Source organism: Helobdella robusta (assembly GCF_000326865.2).
Source record: "Helobdella robusta unplaced genomic scaffold HELROscaffold_773, whole genome shotgun sequence".
Classification (NCBI taxonomy): Eukaryota; Metazoa; Annelida; class Clitellata; order Rhynchobdellida; family Glossiphoniidae; genus Helobdella; species Helobdella robusta.
Window position 1 is genome coordinate 5,245 of NW_008705442.1, and position 1,407 is coordinate 6,651.

Genomic DNA, 1,407 nt, shown 5'->3' on the forward strand with positions numbered 1-1,407 from the left:
AATTATATATATTTATATATTAAAAGATTAAAAGATATCTATATATATATATATATATATATATATATATATATATATATATATATATATATATATATTTCAAATCAAATCATTTTCATTCAATCAAACAAAACGAAAAGTATGAATGATTCGGGGACGAAAAAAAGAAAATTAGTTCTTGCCGGATCAACTTAAAATAACTTCTCAACGTTCTGATCATTTAACAAGACTAGTTTATAAATTAGAAAGAAATAAAATTGTTGATAGAAGAAAAATGTCTCAATGTTAATTAAAATAAATTTTAGCCAATTAATTATTGAAGACAGAATCGTTGTTTAATTCGGAGATCGAATTTGTCATTCGGTTACCATTTGTTGCTGGTTGTTCGAAGTGAATCGTTGTTCGGCCCCAGTGGATGGTTTGTTGAAAATGCAATCTGGTAAAATGACGCCCGATGGCAAATTTTGGAACTCTAATTTTATTTAGGTTGTTCTTCTCCAGGCAAGTTCTAAATGCTGCTGATTTGTTGTTCTCATCTAAGTGCTTCCCTTCGTTCCGATCTTTCACGAAAACTGGTTTGCCTTAATGGTTCATTAGTATTGTCATATTTTAATTCTTCAATTACATCGTCTTTTGCACAAACAGCAACATTGCCGAGATGAAGGTGAAATTTTGGTTTTTTGTTAGCTTTTAATTTAATGTGTTCAGTTTTTTCCCCAACTATTTTATGATGTAATTTTTCAGTTTTCGGTGGCTGTTCGGTCTGTTCAGTGATATAGCTATTATTTAAACGCGGTCTTTTTTGTTTCCACTAACCAGTGTAAATATGACTGACTGATTGTGACTGACTGACTGACCGACCGACCGACCGACCGACCGACCGACCGACCGACTGACTGACTGAAACAATCACTCGGTCGTCAACACGAAAAACATCACAATCAACATCGTAATGGCCATTTCCATCATTATCAACATCCAAACAATCATCACTGTGACCACCATCATTGCCATCATCATCATCATCACCACCATCATCACCATCATCATCATCACCTTCATCATCATTGCCATCAAAGTAGATTTCCTTTCGAGTGATGATGAAATACTCAGTGACATCACGATCGCCGATGTACACGGAGAGGTTCGCACTGGGATTCGAACCCAGGACCTTGCAGCCGACTGGCTTGCCTACCCTCTCCACCACTTCAATTGTGCCAGTTCGATTTTTGTTGTTGTCATTGACGTTGTCATCGATGTGGTTGTTGTTATTATTATTATTATTATTGTTGTTATTATTGTTGTTGTTGTTGTTGTTCAAACTGTTAGTATTGCTTAAGTAGGATATGTACTGTGATACGATGACGATCGAGTTGCGATGGTGATTTTGATGATGATGATAATGAT

General features: G+C 35.0%; 1 protein-coding gene across 1 annotated transcript; it reads right to left on the minus strand.

Annotated features, from left to right (window-relative positions):
• Window positions 1-309: 309 nt before the first annotated feature.
• HELRODRAFT_184522 (hypothetical protein) lies at window positions 310-1,351 on the minus strand (the record flags this gene model as incomplete). The annotated part of the gene is made up of 2 exons (XM_009031711.1): window positions 310-581; window positions 1,057-1,351. Coding segments are annotated over 2 exons (567 nt in total), but the record flags the coding sequence as incomplete, so codon positions are not given.
• Window positions 1,352-1,407: the final 56 nt, after the last annotated feature.